Source organism: Engystomops pustulosus, chromosome 6, assembly GCF_040894005.1.
Source record: "Engystomops pustulosus chromosome 6, aEngPut4.maternal, whole genome shotgun sequence".
Classification (NCBI taxonomy): domain Eukaryota; kingdom Metazoa; phylum Chordata; class Amphibia; order Anura; family Leptodactylidae; genus Engystomops; species Engystomops pustulosus.
The window spans coordinates 54,665,775-54,693,051 of record NC_092416.1 but is presented as its reverse complement, the minus strand read 5'-3'; the positions used below and the strand labels follow the sequence as shown (position 1 = coordinate 54,693,051).

The following is a 27,277-nucleotide window of genomic DNA, read 5'->3' as shown; positions in this document are numbered from 1 at the left end:
TTCTGCTAGAACACAAAGGCATGAATAGTCATCAGACCCAGTACCATTTATTCTCCTGCTGGTGCCTCTGTTGCTTTAGTCAACTTTCCCAACAGGGAAAATGGGGACTGACTTCTATACGTAGACTGTCCTGCACTCCCTCCACTACCTTGACCTGGAGCTATAAAGGGCTCTGTAAGGTACAGCATAATTTATAAAATCAATAGGTTGTATAATGCTCTACTCTCCCTGTCAAAAGATGAGGTCCCTTCTTTGTTAGGCGTATAAACACGGGGATTCTGAATTGGACACCGCCTGGTTCAGGGTCATAACTTAGGCCAGACTACATAGCAAAAATGTGGGTAGGCCCCCTCTGCATAAGCATCAACATCACAGGCAGAAATGCATGTGGAACCCCTCAGGCTCATTTGCATGTAGTCCTTCATCCTGCTGGTAGATGCCCTTTAAGTACAAATGAGGGATGGCAATTAATAGTAATTCACTTACTTCACAAGGATAAATTGTGTATGGATTGTAATGAGTTAAAGGCTACCTACAATGTTGTCTTCTTAATCACCATAAGAAATATGATTGTCAGAATAAGAGGACTGTGGTAAACATTGCATACAGTAATGCTGCGCCTGCATCACTATAGTGCACCAACTAGTCTGAGCTGCTTCCTTGGCTGCTGTAGGAGCATGTAAAGACCCAGGACCATATGGAATTACTTGAGCAGCCACCATTTCTTAAAATACATTGGCTAAAATGTAAGTAAACAATAGAATCTCCTGGATTTCTCATACACTACTCACAAAAAGTTTGGGACAATGTGGGTGAAATTTCGGTATGAAGCTGAAATGCACTCTAACCTTTACATTAAGTGGGGAAAATAACTATTTTGGAAGTATTCCCACCTACAAAGAATGGGGAGGTCTGTAATGTTTTATTAAATGATAATCCAGAAAATCACATTGTATCTTTTTTTCGGTAAGCACCCACAGTGTCAACAAAAGATGTGCGTGCCTACAAATTACTACAAGGGAACTTTTTGAAACCTGGAAAAACTAGTTACTTTGAGCTGTCACTGGTTAATGTGATATAGGATGTAGACATCGGCCATTCAATCCTGGAGGTGATCAGGTGGGAAACTGTAATGTGACCACTGAGGGTCCCAGTGGCTTATCATACATGCTTTATACCTAACTCAAATTATTTAAAGGTGGTAGGGAAAAAAGCAGTAGGTTCTGCAGTCCATGATGGATGATATGTAGGGTTGTTAAATACCTCCTGTAGAAGGGGGCAGTTTTAAACTTTAATCTATGGGATTTTTGCAAGCCCTGTTGTCTACTACTTGCTGAAAGGAGTTAGATTGGTTTGATATATCTGTAGTCTTGAGGTTTAATACTTGAAAAGCGACTTTTTTTCTAATATGACCATTATAATATCTTATGTCAAAAACAGGAATTTACAATCATTTAATGTAATTTAACCAAGTACTATGTATTATATACCCCTGAAAATGCAGCAAATTATACCATAAGTAGTCCTCCAATTTCTAGATTTGGGGTATTGTTGTCCGTTGTCTTAGGCCCCTTTCACACTTGCATTTTTTCATGCGCGTTTTCTGCGCGTGCTTTCGACGCGCAGAACTTGCATTGCACTCTGACTCATTGTAACCAATGGGTCTTTTCAGCATTTTTTTTCACGCACACACGCGCGTTTTTTTTAACACGCATTTAAATCTCGACATGCTCTACTTTTGCAAGTCACGCGCGTGAAAAACGCACCATACAAGTCTATGGAGATGCATCAAAAACGCATCGCACTCTGAGACACATGCAAGTCCAATGCAAGTGCAATGCGTTTTTCACGCATCAATTGCCATAGAAAAGATAGAGCTCAGTCCTGAGTCCATTTCACGCGCATTTTCTGCGTGTGAAAAACGCATTGGAATTGCATTGAAATTGCATCAAAAACTTGCGTGAAAAACTGAGACACTGAACAAACTCGGACTGAAAACTGATTGCACTCTGATGCAAAATGTGCGTTTTTCACTGACCAAATCCTGATCGCACCCTGATCAAACTCTGACGTGATCTGCAACACAAGTGTGGAAGGGGCCTAAAGCTTCTACCCAGAATGGAGGAAATATTGCTTTTGCTTGTAATGGGGGAGTGATTTGCCACATCATACTATTTTATTTCTTTTGCACTGATACAACCAGATTTGCCTTTTTTTTGACAAATGACCCATTATGAGAAACTTCACCTACAATGGGTTGCAGGTAAATCTTGGTATTTTTGGCCAATAAGATAATCACAAGATAATGGTCATCTTGGTGGTCGTTGAAGGTTTTGAGATTTGCGATCTTTGATTCAATTTGCTGGAAAACCATGCACCATCTAGTTGCTCTTCTTTCTTTTTCTAGTTTGTTAATACCGCTCTGGAGATGTGGCCTACAGAAATGAATGCACTACTCCAGATGTGGCCTAACTAAAGCTCTTTAAGGTGGATTCCTTACCTTTCTCTACACACTGGTAATATCCATACCTATGTGACTCCGTACTGCTGCCTTCACTCATTGCCTGGCTGCATTGCTTGCTTATGTTCAAGTGTTTTCAAATACAATACCTTTTTGTGGTTGTGACTTAATAATATTTCTAAAACGCAACGATTTCTTGGATTTGGAATAACTCAAGGGAACTGATGTAATTTGAAGTAAAATTGTATTTCTAACCCAATCTGGGTTGGTAAATGCCTTGACCTAGTACTACACCTTGACCGTTATACAGGGACTATACAGGTCCGATTTGCTTCTCCACCTGTGGATGGGGAAAAAAGTGGCCCTTTTTTCTAAAAATGGTAAAAGTCCTTGGGCTCCAATTGAATGGCCTAACTAAAGAAATATTAGGAAAACTTATTTTAAGCACATAGCATGAGACCATTCTACTTGAAATGCCATTCTACTTGATGTTCTCCAATAAAAATGTATCTTTTCGACTGCATTTTCTACAGAAGTAAAGGTTTCTCAGGTTTTAAGGGTTTACAGCTTTGTTTTACCTAATTTAGTCTACAATGCTTAATGAAGTCCTGCTTCCATAGGAAACTCCTAGATGTCCTAATTTTTTTATCATGGTAATGGGAGTCCTATTATTCCTAGTTGTCTCCCAGCTCTACCAGAAACAGATTCATCTTTTAAAAGTTGAGCAGAAAACCTGCCACTGTCTCCATGCCAGCAGCGTGTGGTCAGTCCCAAGGTGGGGGAACAGCTGCAGCTTGTGTGTGCCTATATAACTTTCCTTGCCTCCACACTCATCCAGCTCTCTAACCTCTCCCCTCTTCCTGTCATGTGCACTAGGTATTGAAAGTCTGACTCTTTTTAGTAAGTTGGGTTATTAGGCTCAGTTCACTCTAAAGATCTGGCTCTGCTGGCTCCTGAAAGGCTCCCTATCAAATGTATAATAGGGGGCCTCAGTCTAGTCAGACGCCCCTCTCCACACTACTTTTAACCCGATTTTATCGGGTTATAGAGGGCATGGTTACCCGATTAGGGGCAGGGTTAAGGGAGCCATTGGCTCACTGCAGGAAGCCTACATAAAAGAGCCGGTTCTTAGCGCTGGCTCGTTTGCGAACCACACATCATTAATGTGCATTGAGCAGGCAGGGGAGGGGAATTGTGTGGAGTAGAGTAAGAATGTATGAGGAGACACAGACACACACAGGCTGCAGCTGCTCCTCCCCCCGGACTTACCACACGCTGCTGCCAGGAAGCCAAGTTATGTGATTTAAACTTATATGAAGTATTGAAATGATTCAGTATGCTCACAAAGGCATTTTTAAAATCAGCATCACACACCAGCTAAAAATGACATTCTTGGTGTCCGGTTCGATTTAAGGTAATTTGACGAAGCAATGATTTTATTTTACCGATCTATTTACAGGTGACTTTTCAAAATTTTATTTTAGTGGAAAATACTGCTAATAAAAATTGTTAAAAGCAAAACGATCCTTAATAATCTTAGCTGCAGATTTAAAATTTGCGGCATGTCAATGTATTGCAATGGGGTGTGGTGCAGATTTCCGGCTGCATAAATTCCGCAGGCATTCCGGTGCATGTGCAGTTACATTTACTTTAGTTGGCTTGTTTTCCCACCAGAAAGTTTTTAATATGCTCAGTAAATGTGATGCAAAGCATTTGAGATATTATTTTGGCTCAAATTATTTTGGAATCCTGACAAATTTTGCTAAGGCTATATTCTGTAATGTTTTTTTTCTTCTTAGATTAAAATTGCTCTTGTTAGACCTTCCGCTGGAATATTAAAGGGGTTTGGCCACTATGTTTTGTATAATCTGTGTGCAAGTGTGGGATTAGGATATTATGTTATTTACCTATATACATCTATTAAAAGTTCTGCATCGCTTTATTGATATGTAAAGTGAAGCCTCCTGTCTTTTACCTCATCAGCCAGACATTCCTGTTCATAAAATGGCCACAGATGGAGGGTCATGTGATCTCTAGTTGTCCATGAGCAATCCCCCTGCCAGGACCTTGTTCTCCTATGCATAAATACTATCATAAGGTCCTGGCAGGACGATTGTTTATGGACAGATAGACATTACATGATCCTCCATCTGTGACCATTTTATGGTCAGGAATGTTTGGCTGATAAGGAAAGGACAAGAGGCCACACTTTACATATCAAGAAAGTAAAGCTTGATATATATTGGTAAATTACCTAATATTCTGCTCCCCCCCCCCCCCCCACACACACACACTTACACACATTACAAAAACCATGAGTTAAAGTGACCAAGCCTTTTACATTTCTTGTCAATTTAATTCATTTTTCCTATGTTTTTAATATGCATTATATTTGCTTGTGCCACTTTTGAAGCTGCCATCTCCATAGTTATAATACCCATGCTAAGTGTTACCACCACCTGGTGATGATTATTATTATTTTCTTTTGATATTGACCCTCACCTGTATTTCATATTTCTATGTTACATGTAAGGTTGGTTTGTTCTTTTGTATTATAGGTGTATTACCCAAATCTAGGCTGGATGTGTGTTGATGCCACAGATCCTCAGAAAGGCAACTGGCTGCGCTATGTAAACTGGGCCCGCTCAGCAAAAGAGCAAAATCTCTGTCCTTTGGAGATCAACAGAGCCATCTACTATAAAACCCTTAAGGTAAGCTATGATCAGATGTTGATATTCTAGAATCCTCTTGCTGATCCTCCTCTGTTACCATTCCATCACTGCCTAGGTCCACTTTGGTGTCCACCTCATGTTCCTACCTCGACCCATAGGAACCACCTGCCCAACTTATCACTGATTAAGTAAAGTGTCTGTTAGTTATATTTGCCTCCTCTCTTCTTTGGGAACTTCTCCAGAATGAAGTCAAGAGATAACCATGAGCCTTTTGATCCTAGAAATCTATGGTGGTGACCACACTGATTTTCATTTAAAGATGATGAAATTTGTTAAAAGTGTTAAAAACACACAAATACCCTGATGCATCCTAACCCTCGAAATATAAGTGAACAGTTTAACACACTGACCAAAAGTTATGGCCCTTAAAATGTATCAACAAACCAAAAGATTAAAAAAATGTGTTCAAATACTTCAGAACTTTTCATATTTGGCATAATTGCAATTGTTCTTGGATGTGAAATAAAAGTAACACAAAAAGTGGACACAGAGTTGCTGTTTTCTTTCATTCTCCGACAGAAAGGATTAATCTACCATCAAAATCAATCATGATAAACCGGGGACAGTTACTCATAGATCCAGGCACTGTTGTAATCTTCTTATATTTATTAACACCGTCAAAGAATAAGAGCAAAAACGGTGCAGGCACAGTCAATATATGGGCCGAGCAGCATGTCACGGCTGAAAAGGTGGTGGGGAGGTGAGGATGTAGTAGCGATCACTGTGGTTGTGCTTCAGCTTCAGAGAACAATACAGGGGTCCAAATACAGATTAAAGGAGGAAGCGGCACTCACCAATCCAGTGAAAATGTCTTTTTTATTCACAAAAAGTGGTACACAGGGAGGCCTTGAGAAAGCGCCGAGCGCGAAACGGCCCGTCGGCTCTGCGGCACTGCGTGCCTCCCTGTGTACCACTTTTTGTGAATAAAGAAGACATTTTCACTGGATTGGTGAGTGCTGCTTCCTCCTTTAACCCCTTAACGCTCTGCGCCGTATAAGGAGTGTATGAAGAGGGCTCACGGGCTGAGTCCTCTTCATACAAAGGTGGGGGTTTTTGCATATTGCAGAAAACCCCCACCGCTAATAACCGCGGTTGGTGCTTGCACCGATCGCGGCTATTAACCCCTCTGTTGCCGCCGGCAAAGTCGCCGGCGGCATTTAAAAGACGGCGGCGCGCGGGCGCCGCCATCTTTGTTACGATCGCCGCGCCCCGGAACGTCATCAGGGGGCGGCGATCGGTTGCCATGGTAGCCTCGGGTCTTCGTTTGACCCAAGGATACATGGCTTCTGCATATCCATTACAATGAGCCTGTATTGCAGTATATGGTAGGAACGATCTGACCATCTAGGGTTAATGTACCCTAGATGGTCTAAAAAATAGTGGGGAAAAAAAAGTTTAAAAAATAAAAAAAATTAATAAAATATTAAAAGTTCAAATCACCCCCCGTTCCCTAGAACGGATAAAAAACATACTGTATATACTCGAGTATAAGCCGACCCGAGTATAAGCCGAGGCCCCTAATTTTACCACAAAATACTGGGAAAACCTATTGACTCGAGTATAAGCAGAGGGTGGGAAATGCATTGGTCACTCTCTCCCCAGTATATAGCTAGCCAGCCCCTGCCCCAGTGTATATAGCCTGCCAGACCCTGCCCCAGTGTATATAGCCTGCCAGACCCTGCCCCAGTGTATATAGCCTGCCGCCGCTGCCAGACAGATCGCACAGAAGATATACAGGGGTCACCGGAAAGGTGAGTTTAGATATATTTATTTTTTTGACTCGAGTATAAGCCGAGTTTGGGTTTTTCAGCACATTTTTTGTGCTGAAAAACTAGGCTTATACTCGAGTATATAAGGTAATAAACAGTAAAAATCACAAACATATTAGGTATTGCCGCGTCCCAAAATGCCCGATCTATCAAAATGCCCGAGGCGGGAAATGGCGCCCCAATGTCCGAAATGCGACTTTTACACCTTTTTACATCACATAAAAAATGAAATAAAAAATGATCAAAATGTCGCATAGACCTCAAAATTGTAGCAATGAAAACGTCGCATCATTTCGCAAAAAATGACACCTCACACATCTCCGTGCACCAAAGTATGAAAAAGTTATTAGCGTCAGAAGATGGCAAAAAAAATTTTTTCTTTTCGTTTAATTTTTGAAAATGTATTAAAACACAATAAAACCTATATAAATTTGGTATCACCACGATTGCACCGAACCAAAGAATAAAGCTGAGGTGTTATTTTGAGTGCACAGTCAAAGTCGAAAAAACTGAGCCCACAAGAACGTGACGTGCGTTGTTTTTTTTTCAATTTTTCCACATTTGGAATTTTTTTCAGCTTCGCAGTACACGGCATGTTAAAATAAATAACATTACGGGAAAGTAAAATTTGTTACGCACAAAATAAGCCCTCACACAGGTCTGTACACGTAAAAATGAAAAAGTTATGGATTTTTGAAGTTGCAGAGCGAGAAATGAGCGGAAAAACCCTGCGTCCTTAAGGGGTTAATCTGTATTTGGACTCTTATATTTATTATTCATGGCCTCCCTCCTTCTAAAATCAACTTTTATAATTATGGTAATTATGCTAGGCTTCACAGGCTGTTACACTGTACAGGAGCATCCCCTTCCATCCCACTGTGTGAGATTACAGCAGCTAGAGCGAGAAGTGTTGAAAGAACAAGGGTGGGGGAGATGTGCATCACATGCAGTGTAACAGCACGTGAAGTTGGAACACGAAGGGGTTCTAGTAACACCTTACCACATTTTTAACATAATTTTTAAACTTGATTTTAGAAGGCAGAAGGCCATGGATAACAAATTTAAGAAGATTATCACAGTCACAGTGCCTGGAGTAAGTGTCTCTGGTTTATCCATGCTTGATTTTAATGGTAGTTTTCATTTATCAAATGTTCTGTACCCCAAAATAGTAGTATTTAATAATACCAGGTACAGTGATCAGTACGACTACATACAGAAAAATGTAAGTGGTGTCCCTCTTAAGGCTGTAGTTGTGTTCATGTTGTTTGTTTCTTGAAAAGCCGGGCGAGAAGGAGATCGCTGAACAACTTGACAGCAAAGAAAGAGCCATAGTATGATAATAATCTGAGTAATCTGAGACATTGCTATGGGAGCAGGTCCTCACCTGACCCCCAAGTTATAGATTACCTTCTACGGTGTAGATGCAACTTTCCGGTTATGAAACTTGTCAAACAATAATATACTGTGACCCTGAATAACAAAGAACACTGAGTCACTGGTGGGCCTCATTTGTCAAAGATGTCTGTGTTGCTCATAGCAATCAAAATTTAGCTTTAATTTATCTTAAATGGGGTAAAACCTGGTCAAAGATAATCTTTAACTTCTAGTGCCCTCCAGTAGGGTCCCCTGTTTACCTATAAAAAATCTCCCCCCAAGTCAGGCAAATGACTCTTCTCACCCAATTTTCACATGAGATGAGTCAAGTTTAGTGGTAGTATCGGTAGTGTCCTTTTAGAAGCCCCGACCTGTTTTTCTATAGTAAATAAAAACATGATTTGTGCATTATATTGAAAATCTAATCTTTCAGATTACATCAGGCTTATGACTTTGTGATCTCCAGAACCAGAGATGAAGGCAGCTAAAAACATAGTTGGAAATGCAAACTGCAAATACAGTTCCAGTTTCTACCTATTTTTAACTGCCTATATCTTCAGTTCTGTTCTGTCACAGAACCACAAGCCTGATGTGATCTGACAGATGAGATTCTTATCTTTAAAGGGGTTTGCCCAAATTTCCCAAATTTGAATCCCCTAGTGTTTACACAATAAAGATCGTATTTAACCCCTTACTTTACAATTTTACAGTATTATTGCTGTTTTAGCTCCTATAATGGTAAGTGTAAGATTCCAGAGTGTGGGGGGACTCTCTTAGCAAACACTTCATGATTCCCCTGTGCTATGAGATGCTATATGCTGACACTTTTATTTAGCTTATGATCATTCCACTAGTATCTGACACATAGAAAAAAAAGGGAGGAGACAGATCAGAGATGATCTATGAGATCCATGAGATGCATATAACACATAATGACACATTTCAGCTATAACTCACGCAGAGTGCCTCCCTCCCTTCCCCTTGGATAAAGACCTTATCTCATCTGTAGGTTGTAGAGTAGGTCTGTGCACACTGCTGCTTGCCAGCAGGAAGTGTCTGTGTGTGAGCCAGTCTTGTAATGGAGGGGTGAGGGCAGGAGGCAGACAGGAGAAGCTATTCATTAGAAGAATATGTCCTGTCTGACCCTAGAAGATACAAGATTTACATTCTGATCCTGGTGCTGTATTTTTGTTAACCCTGATAACACTGAGAATGTGTTATTTCGTTATCCTGAGTATATTTAAGAATATTGGGGGTCATTTACTAAGGGCCCAATTCGCGTTTTCCCAACGTGTTACTCGAATATTTCCAATTTGCGCCGATTTCCCCTGAATTGCCCCGGGATTTTGGCGCATGCGATCGGATTGTGGCGCATCGGCGCTGGCAATCGAGAACCAAAACAATATGGGGTGTGTATAAATACACAGGGTTCCTCAGGGTTACCCCTGAGGAAGTCGCAATCTGGCGACGTAACGCGTGGGGTGCCTTCAGCCACAGGTTTACTTTTTAGCATTCCTCCATTTACTCTAATTTGAATTTCACATCTGATGTGCCTATGGTCTTTGTCCGGTGTTGGATTTTTGGACGTCTTACTTTGTGTATCCATGTGTTTTATTTCCATCATGTTTACCTTAATAATTTGATGTTACTTTTATAGTGCTGTTGTTTACATTGGATACTATATAGCAACGCAATTTATAGGACTCCATTTAGGCATACCTACTTGAACTGCTGTTTATATCTATTGTAAGGAATTTGCTCATACTGCTGTGCTCTGCACACACCTGTGGCTGTGAGTAGGTCCTTGTTACTGGCTCGGATCCACTCCGTTTTTTGTATATATGTGTACTTGTACACTTTTTAAGTGGTTTTAAAACATATATGTGGGACTTTTTTGAATTTTGTATTTGTATATTGAAATAAAGTTTTTGGAATTTGTTGCCTATACACACTTGCATCGGCGCTGGCATGCACGTGACGGAAATCGGGGGCGTGGCCGAACAAAAACCCGACGGATTCAGAAAAACCGCCGCATTTAAAAAAAAAATAGTGTTGCGAAACTTGCACTTACCTTCACTAGGTATAGGCCGGTGAACTTGAGTGCATTTTGGCGGACTTCAGCGCAGCAGTGCCACCTAGTGGACGTCGGAGGAACTACCTTAGTGAATCCCGGCTGGACCCGAATCCACCACAGAGTACGCGCCGCTGGATCGCGAATGGACCGGGTAAGTAAATATGCCCCATTGTCTTCATGGGAATAACCTTTAACATGGCACAAAAAGCATGTTATTTGGTACCATAACACCAAAGATAAGGGCTTCTGAGATTACACTATCTTGGCTACCACTTAACTTGACTGAAAATGTGCGAGAAGAGTCATATTTTCTTGGTTTTGGAGGAGATTTGTACTGTTAAAGACTGTTTTATTATTTTATGTTTATTAGTTTTAGTTATTTATTTACTGTAATTTATCTGCTTTCCTAAAAAATATTGTGCTTCCACCTACTGTACACCACACAGGCCAAACTCGAGGCCCACAGGACAAATATGACTGGCCTCCCTATTCTATGTGGTCCACAAGATGTAAAAAACTGATTCAGCTTTTAGATGTAGAGCCACAATAACCATAGTTGTATCTCCACTGTAGTTCTCACTCCAGGTCCACACTGGCTCTAGCACATACAGAAGAACAGCATGTCAGCTTTATCAGCTAGGTTACCTCCCCGCTATGCTCCCAATGTTACAGCCAATCGTGAAGTAAAACTTTGATGGGTGTTGGGGGAGATTAGAATTTGTATAGTTTTAGACCCCCTGCACTGGGCTCATACACAAGGCCATGACTTCCATGACCCAGTCTGTGACCTGTCTGCCTGAGCCGCAAAACTCTGGCCCTATTTCTGCCTGTGTTTGCAGCTCAAGCAGTCTTTTCTACCGGCGTTCATGTATAAGTTGTCCTCATAATCTAATGATGCACAGCCTTGTTGTTTGCAGACCGAGAATGCACACAGTCATGTAGGGTAGGCTAACTAGAATAAATGGCCCTTCAGTTTCAACAAGGTTTTTTTTTTTTTTTAAACATAGGAAAATGCCTTATGATAGGTCAAGGCATAAGGTATACCCAACGCAGGGGGATTAGTAATGAAAATAGAATGATGTGATGCTACGTGCAGAAGTATATAGCTGGGTGTCATCAGTATAGAGATGATACTGGAAACCAAATCTGCTGATGGTTTGTCTGATGGGGACAGTATAGAGGGAGAAGAGAAGATGACCTAGGACTGAGCTCTGAGGAACCCCGACACTGAGAGGAAGATGAGAAGAGAAATATCCAGAGAAGGAGGCTCTGAAAGTGCGGTCAGAGAGATAGGAAGAAAACCAAGAGAGTGCAGTGTCCTTTAGGCCTATGGAGCCTCAGCAGGAGGAGCTGGTGGTCCACAGTATCATACATTGCCGAGAGATCCAGAAGAATGAGGAGAGAATAGTCACCTTTGGATTTAGCAGTGAGGAGATCATTGACGACTTTAGTAAGAGCAGTTTCAGTGGAATCAAGAACAGACCAGGCGTTCCCGAAGTTTGGAGATAAAAAAGAGATTACACACTGGTCGGCAGTTGGCAGCATTGTATGGGTCCAGGGAAGGTTTCTTTAGTAAAGGGGTGACAATAGCATACTTGAAAGAAGAGGGAACTACACTAGAAGAGAGGTTGAAGATTTTAGTGAGGTGAGAAGTGACTGCTGGGGAGAGAGACTGTACTGTGTGAGGGGATGGGGTCACTGATACAAGTAGTGGGTCGAGCAGAGGAAAGGAGCCTGGACACTTCTTTGACTCAAAAGAAGAGAGTGAACAGGTTAATATACCGGAGAAAAGGGGATTAGTGGAGTAAGTGGATTGAGAAATTATTTCCTGGTGAATACAATGAATTTTATCTTTAAAGTACTTTAAAGTAAAGATCAACGACCAAGGTGTGTGAAAGGTGGCTGCACCTTTGGTGTTAGTAAGGAGTGAAGGGTATCAAAGAGTGTTTTGGGGTTGTAAGAGACAGAGGATAGAGAGTGTAGAAAGTCTGCAGATGTGTGCGATTTTCTAAACACACATTCGGCAATCCTGGAGCACAGTCGAAGGAAACAAGTTTTGTCCACGTGCCAAGGTCGCCTGCGTCTGTGTTGAAAATTTCTGAAAGAGAGTGGTGGATCTCATCTAGGGAGCTTTCCATCAGTAGGAATATAGTGGTTAGTAACAAGGTTTGGACAGGTGAAACAGGAGATTGGAGACAGTGGAGACTGGAAGATTTCTGTGAGTTTGTGACGAGGGTACGCAGGTTCCGGTATGAACAATTAGAGGAAGATTTCCGAGAAGGTGAAGGATTACTGAAAGTAAAAGAAAGAAGGTAATGGTCTGAAAATGGAAAGGAAGAATTGGTAATATTAAGATATTTAAGACAAAGTCTAGTGTGTTTCCCTCATTATGAGTGGGGGAATGGGAGAGTTACAGCACTTTTCTGTAATACGTAACAGATATATAACAGTAATCCTTTACTCAAGCATATCAGTAAATTACTTATAATAACCAGGAAATTTCTGACACCGCATTACAAATTCTTTTCCGTAGACTATTATGATCCAGTATATTTTATTATTGGGCAGAAGCTATCCAATCCAGATATAGGCTTCAGTCATACAACATTTTTTTCATTGATATAATTTCTCTTTTGCTACTGTTTTACAACAAAATCAAAGCCATGCCACACTTTAAATCAAAATCACAAATAAAAAATAAATATAAGACAAGAAAAAAGTAGACTTTGCATAAATTCATATTGGAAAACCCATAACCTGTGGCCGCAGAATTTTTTTATTAAAGAGAACCTGTTGACAGAATCACACATTTTCACCTAATGACTGGTTCCCATGGCCATTTTAATACTGAATCCAAATCTGATTTCATACCAGTAATTAACATAACTGTTTCCACTCAATTTTAAAAGAATATCTTTATAAGACCACAGTCCCTGCCAGCAGACTGTATCGAGTCATGGAGGTATCCAAGTCCCTATTTTGTCATCATCATTACCTCCTCTCTGCTCTGCTAGCTCTCTCCGTCTTCCTCCCTTCTCTCTCCCTTCTACAGATGGGAGCTGACACAGATATTTGCTTAGAGCATGGGATCAGCTAATCGCTGCATAAGGGAAGAGAAGGGGGGAGGAAAGAAATCTAGCATAGAGGAGATGATGACACAGGGTCTCAGATGCCCTATGACTCGATACAGTTTGCTGGCGGGGAGACAGGAATACTTTTATATACTTTTAGACATGAGTGGAGCCAGTAATGTTAACTATAAAAGCAACTTGGTAATTCGGTTCCCATATATTTTTTAATACTATCATAAGGTGAAAATTTGTGATCACAGGTTCCCTTTAACCCCTTTGTGCACCACAACGGGCTGAGCTCTCTCCATACACAGGGGGTGTCAGCTCAGCTGTACAACACCTCTAACTGCCACAGAAGTTAAGTGATGCACTCAAACCCGACTGTGGCACAAAACAGCACCGCCAGTAGGTGCCGCCACTTAGATGGCCGAAAATCACTCCCCGAAAATATCATCATTGGCGCTGATCGGTTGCCATGACAGCCCATAGAGCCATAGAGACTTGTAGGCCTGCCGTAGATACTAATCTCTAATAGCCTGCTGATGGCAGTCTATTAGAGATCAACAGTAAAATGACAAAATACTCCAATACAGTTGTATTGCAGTATATTGTATGAGCAATCAGACACCCCAGGATTAAAGTACCCAAGGGGGCATAAAATAATGGTAAAAAATATATATAAACAAATGTAAAAGTGGAAATCGCCCCTCTTTTCCTATTACACATATTAAAAAAACATAATAAATAAAATTATAATAAATAGTAAAAATACACATAAATATGTTTGGTATCACCATGCTCCAAAATGCCCCTACAATCAAAATATAAAAATATATATTCTGGCGGTGAACACCGTAGTGGAAACTGGCACCCAAATGTCTGAATAACCATTTATTTGCCATTTTTCCACCCTTAAATATTTGAATAAAAAATTATCAAAAGGTTATATAGGTCCCAAATTGATATAAATGAAAACATCAGTGAATCCCTCAAAAATAGACACCTTACACAGGTCTGTACACAGAGGAATAAAAAAGTTATTGGCCTCAGAATTTGGCAATATGGCATTTTTTTTTTTTTTAAACTAGTAAAATTTCTCTAAATATTAGTATCCATGTGATTGTATCAACCCAGAGAATAAAGTAGAGGTGTCATTTAGAGTCCACAGTGAAAGCTGTAAAAACAGAGCGCAAAATAAAATGCGGCTTTTGGAATGAGGAGTGTAAAAAAAACAGAAATACAATACCGAAAAAAGTTCTTTAGGGGTTCATTTATTTGTTATGGTTTATTTAATGAAAAGTTATAAAATGTTCTATTACTTTCTATATCTAAACTAAATATGTATAGTACATGCACTTTTTGACATCTGCTAAAATCAAATTTTACTCTCCTTTCCCCTCCAACACTTTTAGTCAGGACACCCTAGAGCAGTGGTTCTCAACCTTTCTAATGCTGTGACCCCGCAATACAGTTCCTCATGCTGTGGTGACCTCAAACCATGCAACTCGCAGTAAAAACACAGTAAAATTTCGTCTCTGATGGCTTTAGGTGACCCCCGGTTTTGGTCGTTCGACCCCCGCTGGGGTCCCGACCCACAGGTTGAGAACCACTGCCCTAGAGACATAAATAACAATTAATCCCACTATGGAAAGTGGCGTTTACATTGGGGCAGATTTATGAAAAGTGTGCTAAGGTTAGACAGTGCAGAGTTAGACTAGACAGTCTTATTCTGCACAAGATTCATAGATTCATATATATCCTGGATGATAAATCTGTCCTAGTATAAGACTGTCTAGTCATACTCTGCACCTCCTATTAGTTGGCTTACTTTACGCCAGAAAACTAGGACAAAATACTGTCGGTTCAGCAGTATTTCTGACGCACGGACCTTTGTGGTGTACGCTACTCCCCCTTTTCATAGGCCACACCCCTTTGTAGAGCTAGTCGTAGGAGAGACAGACAACGCTCAAAAACCCTTTATAAATGTGGTGCAGACATGTTTTTAGTGCAAAGTATGGCAAAAGTCTGTCTTGGACAGATTAATAAATCTCCCCCATTGTCTTTTGAAAGTCCACACTCTCCATTGTCTTTTGAAACGCAATACAACAGCTGAGGAAAAAAGATTTGCTTAATAACATTGCTGATAAGATTTGCGTTTGCAAAACGCAATGTTAACCACAATTTAATTGGCCAAATCTCCTCAGACGTATTGCGTTTTAAAACTCAATGTAAACACCATGGGGCACATTTACTAAGGGCTTTGCGCCGCGACTGTTCACGCTCTTCATGTATAAAATGGCTTGCACAGGTACAAGTGTCTGTGCTGCGATTGTGTCGCATGTGACCCATTTTTGGCGCAGCTTCCATGCCACACAAATTAGATGGCGTGTAATGGGGCGGTACGACGGATTCGGATTGAGCGTGGGATTTAACTTTCAAATTGTATCGCACGCGCTATGTTAAAGATGCTTTACAAAAAAGACGGTGAACTCTGTTGGACCTGAGCGGGGAAGCGACACATTCATAATTTCAGGCGCACAATCTTAGTGAATCGTCGCACGCAGCATTATACACGGACAATACACTTTCAGTGAACTCGTTTGTCATTGTAAGTAAATGTGCCCCCATGTGTGAACGCAGCCTTGGATTAGTATGCGGCAGTGTAGTCACATCAAAGTTGTGTTCTGAATTGAGGTATATTTGTTTGAAAATGTCACCACTTCACCTCTATCAAGGAGCTGCACAAGACTTGTGTTCTATGTTAACCCTTGAGCAACCAGGGTCGGGTGAGGGGGGTCGATTTTGCCTGCAATAACTTTAGGGTGTTTTGCATGTTCCTTTCCTTTGAACATATAATTAAGTGAGAAGCCCAGTTAATATTTTACAATAAATATCTTATTCTGGGTTGAAAGTCCACACTCTCCAATTAAAATCCTATATTTCACCTGCCTTGTAGTAAAACATTTGTAGCAGATGCTGCATCCGACCAAAGAGAATATGTAAGTTCCATCTCCTTTGATGGGTTTCCTTACACCTGAGCAGGATTGTGATCTGCCAGCTCAGCTGTAGTCTCCGCACTTAGGATGCCAATCACACTTGCCTTCGCTTCCAAGCTGGTGTATAAGAGCGGTCGTTCTGCAAGGTCAGATTTTCTTCTATTACTGTACAAAGCATCCTGGCAGTGATTTCTAGACCTGATAAAGGCCCGATCATTGCTCTTGTGCTCCGGACTCTTGCACTACACAGCCAGATATACTTAGTGCCAGGGAATTGCTGGTTAAATGTTGAGTACACGGCTATAAATAATCAACAATACTGGTGGTTCTGTATTACAGCTCTGTCCAAACCAGAAAGTGTATAGGATGAATTCACATGATGCATCAGATATCCCTTCTACATGAATAGGACAGATAATTTTATGTAAAAATCTGGTGCATGTGAATCCATGCTAACACACTGCATAAGACTATAGGTCAGGCCTACACTGCACTACCCCAACTTGAATGCTTCACCAGCGAATAACATGTAAACTAAAGGTTTTAAGTTAAAATCAAAATTTCTTTAGAAATATTTTAAAGATTTTTGAAAAATTTTAGGAAAAAATATTTAATTAAAAAAAAAAACAACCTCTGGACATTAAACCGCACCAAACATACTAACACATGCTAATTCTGTTGGGGGTTTTCTTTGCAGCAGTCACCTCATTTACATCACAGACAGGAGAAATACAATAGAAGATTACACCTCTATAGAAATTACCAACATTGCCTCCACTACTGATGATGTTTCTGGAAAACATTACACTCTGTCCCCAGAGTCCTGACAGACAGTATACTCCCCACTGTGGAATAAACAAAATCTTATTCGTGCCCACACATATAGCAGATTTTCTGTCTGCAAACTCCAGAATTAGGGTGATGCCACACATGGCATTTGAACCTGTTTTTGGTCCATTTTTAAGCAGTCTGTTAAAAAAACGCATCAATTTTTTTTACCATTTTTAATTAAGATAATTGTTAAAACCTGTCAAAAATGGATGCATTTTCAAAAAACGCACTCATTTTTTAACGGACTGCTTAAAAACGGACCAGTAAACGGGTTCAAAACGCCATGTGTGGCATCACCCTTACAGTAATTTATACCACTTCCATTAGCGCTTTTGTTACTTCGGCAGAAAATTGGAGAGGACTTGCAGCGGCTGTTTCTCACACCTCATATAATGGAAGTGGTGCAAAAGGAAACTAATGGAAGCCATTAAACATCCATTGAAATCATTGGAAATTTTAAGGGATCTGTTAGACTCCCAGAAGTCCAAACGCAAGTATTGCAGAGTACAACTGAAGTAATCAGAAGATTACACAGTAAAGGTCCTTAAAAAAATCTATATAGTTCTCAAATAGTGGGAAAAAGTAAATTCACATATTTGATGTAACCTCATTAGTTGCTCTGGATAAATATATTGTGCCATGAACACTTAAAAAGAAGGAAGGGAGAATCAGAGGGAAACATTGAGAAATGGTGTTCTTTTGTATTTAACCTCCCTAGCTAATTATAATAAAAAAAAAAAAGGAACGTATTATACAGAAGCAACAAAGATGAATGGACCTATAGCGCTATGGAAATGCTTTCATTATGGATAATTTCTATATATTTATTGTAACAATCAATCTGTCTATATACCGATCAAATTAATCTGTTTATCTGTTTTAATCATCCATCTCATATATATCTATCAATAATAATAGATCTTTATATAGTGCCATCATATTTCGTAGCGCTGTACAGATCATGGGGTAAATATACAAATAAAACAAGACAGCTCATCGGAGCTAACACTATCTATCTATCTATCTATCTATCTAGTTTAGGAAGAGGCAGCACTCCAAAAGGTAGTTTCAAAAAAGTGGGGTGTCTTTATTCCATGAGCGACGTTTCAGCTCCTTACGAGCCTTTTTCAAGCATCTTTCCTTTTTCTTCTATCTATCTATCTATCTATCTAAATAAAGAAAAAATAGCAGCACAGTCTCTTTGAAAAAGTTGGTCTATGGGTGCTATCCTACACTCTCACCATGCAGAGTCCATAGAATACAAAAAATTAAAAACGGCTGCACTCCATATAGTGAAAAGCAAACGAGGTGGAATAAAAACCATGTTTGCTTTTCACTATATGGAGTGCTGCGGTTTTTAATTTTTTGTATTTATCTATCTATATTATTAATGTGTTTATCTCTCTTTAATATTAATAATATTTTAAGACTAATATCTTGCTTATCGATCTATTCTTCCTGCCTCATATCAATTATATTTATAAACTCCATATTAGTTTAATCTATCATCATATTAAGTGGTTTATCTGATATCTATCTATTTTTTCTAGTGGACTATTTTCAATAATATTTAATTATCAATATCATATTTATGGTATCTATCTATCTATCTATCTATCTATCTATCTATCTATCATATCAATCTCTTTTCTATTTTTCTTAAGTGTCTGTTCTTCTGTCTGCCTCAGATCTATAATTTTTATGAAGCTCATACTGCCATATCTAGAAATCTATTTTCAATAATATCTATCTATCTATGTATCTATCTATCTATCTATCTATCTATCTATCTATCTATCTATCTATCCACAAAGTATGTATTTGAAACTTTATCTGCTATAAGAGTAAGCATATTACTCAATATAATTCTGATATTGTTTAGACTTTATTAGGTAACTAAAACATAAGCCCTTAATATTGCTATGGCAGCAGAAAAATTAATAGATTATAGCTATTGGAACATGAGGGTGAAAAAAGTATTCCACTAAAGGAAAACATGGGGTATTAATATTTAATTTTTGGTCCTATCATTGGAGCCACATATGGGGGAGAATAACTAAAATCTAGTGTGAAGGATTCCTCAGGAAAGCTGGGTGGTGGTCCTATTGCAATTATATTTGTTATTATCCATCTTTCCCAGAAGAAAGAACAATTGAATGTTCAGAAGTAAATTTTGTATTGTATTAATTTTTAGAATCTTGGAGAAAATTCCTTTTAGTGATCCGTCTCTATATTTATGACTTAGTGTTGGGCTAGGGGTTAAAGGGCCATGTCCTCTGGTGAGCCGGCAGAGTGTGGATCATGCAGTCCTCCTTCCAGCAGAGGGGAGGATTGGAAAGCCTTTTGCTGGGTCAGTCGTGACCCCCTCCTCCGCCGCTCTCCTCCTCCTCTGTCCTCCCCTCCTCCTGTCTTGCAGGCTGAATAGTTAAACTGCTCTTCCTGTTTGGTTAGTATGTAGTCAGTGCAGAGTACAGCTGTTTATAATCCCCATAGCTGCTTCCACGCCCTCTGGCCCTGAGCCTGCTTCTCTCTCCCTCTCCCTTTTTTTTGCAATGTACTAACAACCTCCCCTCTGATTGGTGTTATATTTGTCTCTGTAATTCTTGCAGCCAATTGAGCCAGGAGAGGAGCTCTTAGTCTGGTACAATGGAGTAGACAACCCAGAGATAGCAGCTGCCATAGAGGAAGAGAGAGCTGCCAGCCACAGGAGCAAGAAGAGCTCGCCTAAATCCAGGAGGGGTAAGCCATGGCTGGGATCATTGACGGGAGGGGGGGAGATGTCTCCATGCTGTGTGTGTGCTTGGATGTCGATGTGACCTTTCCCAGACTGCACTGTCTGCATGATCTCCTGTAGCTCACACCATATCCCTACAGCTGAATCATATGATGTGTATGTGCCAGCTCCGCAGACTCCCTACAGCCTCCTCCCATTCCTCCCTCACTCCCGGCTGAATTGCTAGCTCTTGTGGTGGGTTTTTGTATTCTGACAAGTCTCCTGTGCAGAGCGGTGAGCTGGCAGCCCCCTGTCTGTGTGTCTTACTGGCACAGGAGTTAGGATGGCAAGTGAACTTCAGGCGGTGGCGTCATTGCCAGACTGGAGATGCGGGGGGCTGGAGATTGAGGTTAAACTACAGATCAGACAGCCCAGGATAGCAGCCGAGGAGAGAGGTGTCACTCCAAGGATTACTGCAGGCTGCATCTGTCCTCCGTGCTATTCTTAAGGCCTCCTCCACAAACCAGAGATTTCTTTTTTCTGTATTTCCTCCTTCTATCAGCTGTTGTGACACTCCGTATACCTACCTCATACTGCAGTATATGTTTGTCTGTTGAGTACGGTTTACATGCTGCGTGAATCGTATATAGTCCGCAAAATGTGTGTGTTATGTTATTGTTATGCTTGTTTTGTGCGAATGTATATTGTACGTGTCTATATATAGATACATACCTATAGCAGTTACATATACGGCATGTGAGCTTTGTATGTGTGTATTCGTGTATATAAATCTCTGTATAGCATTCAATACTAACGTATTGTATGAATAGATATAATGTACATTGTGTAATATATTTATCTTGTATATGTATGAATATATTACAGTGTAGTGTGCTACTACTAGGTACATAAAGGCTTTGTAGACTCGAGCTAGGGCCTAGCGGGGGAACAAGGAAATAGCGATCTGTGAAGTATTTTAATGTAGTTATCAAGAGATCTGTTGCACAACCTCCTGAGAAGAAATGTGAAATTCCAATTTAGCAAGTCACATTGCGTTACTAAAGAGTGAGTATTCATGAGGGGCCGGATCCAGCTCTCAGGATTAGTCGTAATGTACATAAACTCACTCAGTGAATAGGGATGGTATTTGTTCCTTCCTGCAATGCTAACTTATATATAACCAACGCATAAATAAATTTGCTCATAACATGGGTTAATAGATGTACCTATCCACGTATGGTGACCTCTGTAGGAGATGTCCTCCTCAGTGTCTTCCACTTTTACAGAAGAAGTAGATATAACGTTGAAATGGTTAAAATTCTTTTTTTAGATTTCCCCTTTTCTCTACAGTTTAAAAAAAAATATCTTCATTTTTTGTTTGGGCTTTTGCTTTAAATGGTAGGCTTGGTAAAGTAAATTCGGCTCCAAGACTGATCATAAAGTAATTCGTTTGGCCAAGAAATGTGTGACTAATAACTCAACCGTTTTCCATAAATTTTGGTCAACTACAGCGTTCTTCACTTTACTACTTCTATAAAGAAATAGGACACTCAGGACTTTTAAAAAGTTAAAGTTGGAAGTGTCAACGCAAAAGATAAATGCAAAAACCCTGAATTACAATAGCTATAGTATAAATGTATGGATCTTTACTGTACCGCCATACACTGATGACCTCATACAAAGCATCCAGAACATTTTTGTGGCATGTTTCATCACATACTATACTACAGAGCTATTCTCCACTGTAAGTGTTAATACTTATCACATGTTCTTATTATGGACCTGTCATTTCTCCACATGCCTCAGTGGGTTATCCTTAAATGATTTTTGTGATCTCCCATTCATTTTTCATACTGATGAACTATTTAGAGGGTAGGTCATCATTATTTGATCAGTGGGTGTCTATCACCTGGACATCACACCGATCAACCTTCTATATCTGTGTCCACTATATATTCAAGGAACATATCCAAAGAATAGTATGTTCAACATGCACACAAACTCAGATGAGTTTGTTGGTTAAAACTGAGATTTAGGTCTGTGTGTATATCATGGGCTGCAAACAATGGACCTGCGTGTCATCAGCATGTGAGGTCCACTAAAACACCAATGACCACAATAAAGATTTCTCAAGCCACAGTCACAGGCAGGAATAGGACCTGCTCTGAGTTTTTAAAGGGAACCTGTCACCAGGAGACCCTTTTTTAGTACTCCCCAGTCCCCACAGAGCATAGTACATACACTGCCAATGTGTTTTTTTTATAAAAAAATTGGTTTTACAGAAAAAAAGATGTGTTATATTGTACCTTTCATTAGCATCTGCTGTGTGACTAGGCAGTTGCCAATTGGGAGGTGCTGGAAAGGAGCAGCCCCCCCCACCCCACACTTGGGAAACATGTGACCTTTTCAAATATATGAATAACTCCCCACACTCGGGATTGGCTGTAGTGGAGCAGGGGGCGTCGCTAAGCCAAGTGATGGGTGTTTTCATATATTTGAAAAGGTCACATGGAGGAGGTGTTCCCCAAGGGTGGGGGGGAAACTGCTCCTTTCCAGACCCTCCCAATTGGCAACTGCCTAGTCACACAGCAGATGCTAATGAAAGGTACAATATAACATATCTTTTTTTCTGTAAAACCAATTTTTAATACAAAAACACTTTGGCAGTGCATGTACTATGCTCTGTGGGGACTGGGGGAGTGCTAAAAATGGGTCTCCTGGTGACAGGTTCCCTTTAAGGCTCGGCCAGTCAGGTCACACACAGGGCGTGGAATCACAGCATTAGTCCATACTAATAACCATGTGCTCACCATTGAATCAACAGGTAGCACATTGACAAAAACAACATTCATGTGCAGGAAGCCCTAGTGTTACTTATTTAGAACCTGTTACTGGGATAAAAGAGTGGAAACCAACCAATCTGGTTACTATTAAATTCATTGGCTTTATCATTTATTGTTGGAAAACTGACAATTGTAATTTTAGTTTGTCACATCATTTTTAAAAATCCATATGTGGTAAGTAGTAGTTCGGACATCACTGTGACTTTTGCTGGCTGTAGGCTGTGTTAGTCTAGTGAGATGCTTGACCATCAACATGTACAGTATACAATGTAGAATAGAAAAAAACAACGGCGGCAACGTATGTCACTTGAGAAAATAAGATGGCACATGTTGGAGTCCAGCTGTCTGATCCTTCTCTCCCCTGACATTTGCCATCAAGGGAATGTCAGAAGATCCTCACAAAATCACTGGGTTTAGCCAACTAACATGTGTGATCTCACTATGCACTGAAATTTAGTAGGGCCCAGTATTTGCACTATGTAAAAAAGATTTTTGATATAATTGATCAGTTTCAGTTTTTTAGTGGAATCTGTCAGGCAGTTTGGGACCATACACCAGCATGACTTTATACAACAAGGGTTTAAGTTCCCAAACCTATTGAGCTCAACTCTACCCATTGCTGCAACACGGAGAAGACCAGTTTAGAAGGTGCCGGTGAGGTAGGTCTGCATGAGGCTTTAGCACATTACTAGTGCGCCTGGTGTACATGCCCTGGATATGGGATGACTTTGCACAGTGCACACGGTGTCCTATAGAGGCTCATGTGGACCCACCTCACCGGACCCACAGCTCTTTTTCATGCGGCAATGAGCATAAATGAGCTTAATTTGTTTCGGTTCCGATAACCCAATTGTATACTGGAATCTTTATTTTTTTAAGCAGCCCCCTCCGGCCACGTTTTAGTTTTTTTTCACAACTCTCGGACAACCCCCTTCAAAAGGTTCTTTGATATGGCCCAAATTCAGTTAAACCTCTTCAATAATAATGGAGTTCGATTAACCCACGCTGTTCACATCTTATTATAGAAATTCTCTTATAAGCTTTTTTTTTTAATTATAAAATAAGTTACTATTTTTGGGATGGGGACACTTAACCAAGGTTAACTAAATTGCAAACATGGAACTGTTGTTCACTACATCCAACCTAGTATATACTTGTGCATGGTCCAAGACAAAACATGAACATTACTGCATTCCTATCACATGAGGACTGGCTGTGACAGATTTACTGCATGTCTTGTCTGTTGCAGACACCAGAACTTCTGACCAAATGCTTAGGTCAGTGATGGCAAACCTTTTAGACACCAAGTGCCCAAACTACAATCAAAACCCACATATTTTTCGCAAAGTGCCAATGCGACAATTTAAGCAGTAACTTATTACTCCCTGCTCTGTCACAGGTTTAAATTTTATAGGCACCTGAGGACACAAATACAGTAGAGTATCATTGTAGTTTCCTTCTAGGGTCCTGGGCTGCCTGGGACTGCAAGAGGCGTTGAGTCCTGTCTGGCGAACTCTATGCTGGAGTGATGGCGTGGGTGCCCATAGAGAGGGCTCTGAGTGCCACCTCCGGCACCCGTGCCATAGGTTCGCCACCACTGGCTAAGGTCAACTTAGATGTTCTGAAAGACTAGAATTTTATAGTTTATCTGAAATGATGATTTGGTGTTTACCTCCGTGTCCCAGTCACAAGAATATTCTCATTTTGTCTCCTACTTGCCAGGGTACTACATTTCTTGATCTTCTCGCTGCCATTTTAAGGGTCATGGGACTCGTTTTCCTGCGAAAAATTAGGTTGCCAGATCCTGACCCTCCCATATATCAAAAATTTGGCAAACACTATGACAAATTCTAGATGTCCAACCAAAAATGCCTAAAGGAATATTCAGACCAAAGTGATACCTCCGTAATCCTGTTGCAAAAGTGTTAAACTCCCATAAAACCCCTTTAAATATTCTGTATGTTAATTATACTACCCCCTGAGATTACTGACATGAAAGTCTAGAATTTGTAGAGCTGATATGAGTCATTACAAATTTCCCCTTTTCTACTTTCACGTCAATGAAAAGAGATTTCAATATGTCTTGGATCAGCGGATATTACTGCTATGGTATAGGTAACGCCACAGAAATATCACTGTCACTTTTTAAGACTGGACTGTAAAAACAACTTTTTACAGAATACATATCTTTTGAAATGGTGTGGTAATTATCTGACAGAAAATAACATAATTTTTGCAATGGGTAAGGGTGCAGCCATTTAATGTTCAGTGCAAGAATTTGCGATTAAAATCACGAATAGCCACCTCCACACCATTTGGGCAAGGAGGGGGGGTAGATTGGGTGCAGCGGCCGGTGAAGGGGACGGAACTTTGTTCTTTTGCAAAACCAGCAAACTTTCATACGTTGGTTTTTATGCAAAACTACGTCCGGTCTGACCTGGCCTAGTTTTACGCTGCCCGCCAGATACATCAAGAGGCCTAAGGTCGCCGGCATGTGATAAATCTCTCCCAATATTACTCCTGGTGTAAAATAATACCCCCTAAAATCTCTTATATCACTTTGTCAAAAGTAATGACACCTCTAATATGTGTAGATGTGCAGAGATCACCCATTTGCATTGTCTCTAAAACTGTACTCCATTTGTGTCATAGGTTACGCACAGTCAGATTTTTCACTATAACCTTCTGTGCTGAAATAATGATGTCAAATATAAGCTTCACGTCTTCGGAGTAATTATTTTTGTAGTTTGTATTTTGGATTTTGTTCCATTTCATTTGGAACTCTTGATATCACGTGTATGGTCTCACTCCTTGGCCTCGCTCCTGACTAAGGATTTAGTAATGTGCAGCTTCCACTGTATGTAGGTCACGCTGTTTATATGAAGTGTCATCTTGTATGCATAAGTAATGCTCACGTCATGGAAATCATATACATTTAACTTACTGGAAGTGAACATTTGGGAGATGAGGACTTCTCATACTGCCTCTACGGTATTTTCCTTGGGTCGGGACAATGGTGGACGCAGACAGTTTTCGGTATTATCTCCCTGAAGTTTTACAGGACTGTAATGGACAATCTTGCTTCCTCCATGTAACACCAAACAGCTTTATTTTTTTTGTCTTATCATCGGTACATAATGAGATTACAGTATATATTTTTTCCATATATATTGTTTTTTTAGTGGGTCAGGCAGAAATTTGGAGAATTTGCCAACATCTCTACTGACCAATGTTAAATATGTTTGCCATATGGTATTCAGCTTTGCAGACTTGGGCCAAGGGCTTAAGAATCAAGGACATAAACTTAGACTGCTTTTATCCATGTGATTCATATGTTCTTGTTTTCTTTCATCGTATCCATGTTGTAGTTTTCCAGTGAAGTGGGTCATGACGCATCAAAATAAGTGAATACTTCATTCTTTAGAGTAGGCTGCTTGTTTAATGTCCACTGTAGACTGTAAAGGGCTTTTTTTTTCCACACCATGATTCTGGCTTGGCAACACTCGTTTTTGTAATTTTTTCACTTTGAAAAGGTGCTGGAGGTTGGGACATTCTGTACTGTAAAATATTCCAAGTGTGGATGCATAAAACAGCTAAACAAGTACCAGATAGTTGAAACGTTGCTCTAATATGCACTCTAAAACTGAACTGAATGGGGTTGGGTAGGTTTTTTAACTATTGGCCCCAAGTGGTGTGAAAATAATAATAAACTTATGCTTAAAGTGGTTGTACCAACTATTTAAATTATCTCGTACCTACAGGAAACAGTATGAATGATTGCAAGATCCATAGATAAACCAATCATTAACTGTCTATGGAAGTGTCAGAGATTTGATTGGCAGTTTCCAACAGTCCCAGATAATTTGGGGATTCATGCTCATTCTGTCACTCCAACTATTAGTGAGAATGGGACCCCCATTCTCTGGATTGCTGGGTGTTCCATTCTGATGATCAGCAGGAGTCCCGGAAATTGGACCCTTGCCGATCAACTTGTTATTTTCTATCCTGTATATAGCGGATAACAATAGTTACTACCACTACAACAGAGGTTCAGGGGTGATGTCACGTCCACAGCAAGCACCCGCTACAGGTTAACACAAGCAGTGTCACTGCTGAAACCTCTGTATAACGATAGAGGTCATTAACCGGGGGTAAGGACCGAGGTAATAACAGGCAGTTGCTGAGTTATGTACAATATAGATTCTGTAGGTTTGTTCTTAAGTTCAATTTGTATGGAAGTCGGAACTGTATATTTTATAATTGTAACCCCAGCCAAATTTATTTTGGTCTCTGTGACAATTGGATTTTAGATGTTGGATTGTCAGAAGAACCAGGATTAACAATAAAGCTTAATTTCAGACACCTCTGATAACTGTTACAGCTGATTATTGTAATCTAGGGCTAAAGTACAGT

At 40.1% G+C, this 27,277-nt stretch overlaps 1 protein-coding gene across 7 annotated transcripts in view; it reads left to right on the top strand.

Moving 5' to 3' along the window:
- PRDM2 (PR/SET domain 2) overlaps nt 1-27,277 on the top strand; it is a 101,179-nt gene that overhangs the window by 54,069 nt on the left and 19,833 nt on the right. For 4 of the 7 annotated variants that reach the window (XM_072156154.1, XM_072156152.1, XM_072156153.1 and 1 more), the window contains 2 exons: nt 5,020-5,172; nt 19,918-20,047. In XM_072156154.1, the coding sequence (XP_072012255.1) occupies nt 5,020-5,172; nt 19,918-20,047 (283 nt within the window). Of the gene's footprint in view, nt 1-2,407; nt 2,517-5,019; nt 5,173-19,636; nt 19,755-19,917; nt 20,048-27,277 lie in introns of those variants that run through there. The other 3 variants (XM_072156157.1, XM_072156156.1, XM_072156158.1) reach the window with 3 other exon arrangements.